Raw genomic sequence first — 3,426 nt, 5'->3', positions numbered from 1 at the left:
TAAGTGAATTGAATAAACTAAACATGCTGGATACGTTGGTGGTTCATTCCGCCGTGGTGACCCCTAATGCATAAAGGGACTAACCTGAAGGAAAATGAATGGATGAATATGTTATATATCAGTTATCTGGGGCAACGCAGTGGCGCAGAAAGTAGTGCTGTCGCCTCACAGCAAGAAGGTCGCTGGTTTGAGCCTCGGCCAGCTGGCATTTCTGTGCTTGGATGTCCTCTCCGCGTTCGCGTGGGTTTCCTCCAGGTGCTCCGGTTTCCCCCACTGTCCAAAGACCTGCTTTAGAGGTGAATTGGTTAGGCTAAATTGTCCGAAGTGTATGAGTGTGAATGAGTGTGTATAAATGTTTCCCAGAGATGGGTTGCAGCTGGAAGGGCATCCGCTGCGTAAAACAGATGCTCGATAAGTTGGCGGTTCATTCCGCTGTGGAGACCCCAGATTAATAAAGGGACTAAGCCGAAAAGAATGAATGAATGAATGAATGAATGAATGAATCAGTTACCTGATCATATATAAGAGCAGTTTTCCTGTTGTTGTTTTTGTAATGGTGAATATGCTAAATAACTGCGTAACCCGAAAGCTACATTTTACACCAGTCGAATTTATGTTGCTTGGATTTTATTATGGAAATGCTTTTACATTAGTTATATATTAAGTATAGTTAAATAAATAAATAACTGCAAAATGAGTCGATATGCCCGTGAAAGCTAAATGATTCAATGAAGTATTTGATAAACAGTCTTTCCCTGGCAACTGCACTGCCTAGTGTGTTTGGAATGTACGAATCCTACTATGGGATATTCGCACTTATGAATATTAATTAGAGCCGACATGCGTTGCTTGGTAACCCTTGTTCTGCGTCCAGTTACGTAACATAAGTAATATTAAAGATCCATTAGTGGCTCATTTACTACTGGCTGTCTAAAACTCGGGGTGGCGTTTAGCCAATCAGCGACGCCTATTGGTTTTACGGCATCGCCTCGTTAATATTCATGAGCTTCTCCTTGCCCATAGTAGGAATGTTAAAGTCATCCCGGAAGTTTGCGGCTTTAGCGCAGCACCGCCGCCTCCGCGAATGACACACGCAGAGGAGGAGGAGACGGGATTACAGCAGCGCCTCATCAATAAACCATCATAACAGCAGAAAATGGGGAATTCCGACTCAAAGCTCAATTTCAGGAAGGCGGTGATACAGCTGACCACGAAGACGCAGGTTTGTGTGACTGTTGTTCTGCGAGGCTCTTACCAGGAGCGTGTGTTTGTTTCCAGATGGAGAGACTGCGCCTACCAGACCTCTGCAACACCTCACACACACACATACACACGCACACATACACAACCATGGCTTTACAGGCTGTTTATTATTATTATATGCGTGAGTCGGTGTTGTTCATTCAGAATAATCATGTTTGTGTTTGCCCATACAATAAGACAGCTGTACAGGTGTCATGCGTATGTGTGTGTGTGTGTGTGAATATCAGCGCTCTGTTGCGAATCTCCTCTGTCGTTTTCAACAATGTTATTGTCTTAACTATAATGTAATTAACCACTACTTTAAAAAGGAAATTATAAAAAGCAACGTAAAAATAATCCACAAAATAGCAGCTGAACAGATAGTAGAGCTAAATTACGCGAGATAATAATGTTTACATGTAACTTTGTGTTGTTTGTGATTTATAATTAATATAATAATTATAATAATAATATAATAATAAGTTTTTAATCAAAGATCCCACCTACAGTCACGACGTCTGATGTTATTAATATTATTATTTTCGTTCAGACATATTGTGGTGTATATTATATATTTTATTAAAAAAAAAAAAAAATATATATATATATATATATATATATATATATATATATAAATATTAAAAAAAATATATATATGTATATGTATATATATATAGTATTTATCGTTACTGTAAATTGACAAGGTATAGAATAATTTGTGCAAATTTATATATTGTAGCCTAATATTAAATATTACATTATATATTATATCATTATGCCTTAACTATAATTTTAGCATAATGTTATTGTCTTAAGTATAATGTTATTTACCATTTCTTTAAAAAAAAAAGCAACGTAAAAATAATCCACAAAATAGCAGCTGAACAGATAAGTAGTATAATAATAACATGTTTAAATGTAACTGTGTGTTGTTTGTGATTTATAATTTATCATAGTAAACCTTTAACAAATAAATTAAGTATTAAGTTTTTAATCAAAGATCCCACCTACAGTCGTGACGTCTGATGTTTTTAATATTATTATTTTCGTTCAGACATATGTTATATATTTTATAATATATATTGCATTTATCTTTACTGTAAATTGACAAAATATAGAATAATTTGTGCATATTTATATATTGTAGCCTAATATTAAATATTACATGATATATTATATCATTATGCCTTAACCATAATTTTAGCTTTAGAGAAGAAATATACCATGTCCCATTGATAGAAATCATATAGGGCTCTAGATGTAGCTACTCAATTAGTTTTAGTTTAAGCTCATAAAAGTGAATGCATTGTTTAAAAAAATAATCTATCATCTATCTATCTATCTATCTATCTATCTATCTATCTATCTATCTATCTATCTATCTATCTATCTATCTATCTATCTATCTATCTATCTATCTATCTATCTATCTATCTATCTATCTATCCAGCTATCCATCCATCCATCCATCCATCCATCCATCCATCCATCCATCCATCCATCCATCCATCCATCCATCCATGTATATTTATATACATACCCATACATACAGTTGAAGTCAGTGATGTTTAACAGAGCAAAGAAATTTTCACAGTATGTCTAAAAATATTTTTCTTCTGAGGAGAAAGTCTTATTTGTTTTATTTTGGCTAGTATAAAAGCAGTTTTAATTTTTTAAACACCATTTTAAGGACAAAATTATTAGCCCCTTTAGGCAATTTTTTTTTTGATAGTCTACAGAACAAAACATCATTATACAATAACTTGCCTAATTACCTAAACCTGCCTAGTTAGCCTAATTAACCTAGTTAAGCCTTTAAATGTCACTTTAAGCTGTATAGAAGTGTCTTGAAAAATGTCTAGTAAAATATTATTTACTGTCATCATGGCAAAGGTAAAACAAATCAGTTATTAAAAATGAGTTATTAAAACTATTATGGTTAGAAATGTGTTGAAATAATCTTCTCTTTGTTAAACAGAAATTGGGGAAAAAATTAACAATGGGGCTAATAATTCAGGTAGGCTAATAATTCTGATTTTAACTGTGTGTATACACACACACACACACACACACACACACACACACACACACACACACACACACACACACACACACACACACATATATATTAGAGTCCTGATCGGGAGTTAACATCCCTGAAATTGTGTGATTGGACCAATTTCT

The 3,426-nt window shown here is 34.0% G+C and overlaps 1 protein-coding gene across 2 annotated transcripts in view; it reads left to right on the top strand.

Moving 5' to 3' along the window:
* Positions 1–1,086: 1,086 nt before the first annotated feature.
* hid1a (HID1 domain containing a) overlaps positions 1,087–3,426 on the top strand; it is a 55,620-nt gene continuing 53,280 nt past the window's right edge. For both annotated transcript variants that reach the window (XM_073945162.1, XM_073945161.1), the window contains exon 1: positions 1,087–1,222. In XM_073945162.1, coding sequence (XP_073801263.1) covers positions 1,157–1,222 — 66 coding nt within the window. In that variant the 5' untranslated portion in view covers positions 1,087–1,156. The remainder of the gene's footprint in view (positions 1,223–3,426) is intronic.

This window comes from Danio rerio, chromosome 3 (genome assembly GCF_049306965.1).
Source record: "Danio rerio strain Tuebingen ecotype United States chromosome 3, GRCz12tu, whole genome shotgun sequence".
NCBI lineage: Eukaryota > Metazoa > Chordata > Actinopteri > Cypriniformes > Danionidae > Danio > Danio rerio.
Note: the sequence above shows the minus strand (reverse complement) of the source record. Positions and strands in the feature narration are given on the sequence as shown.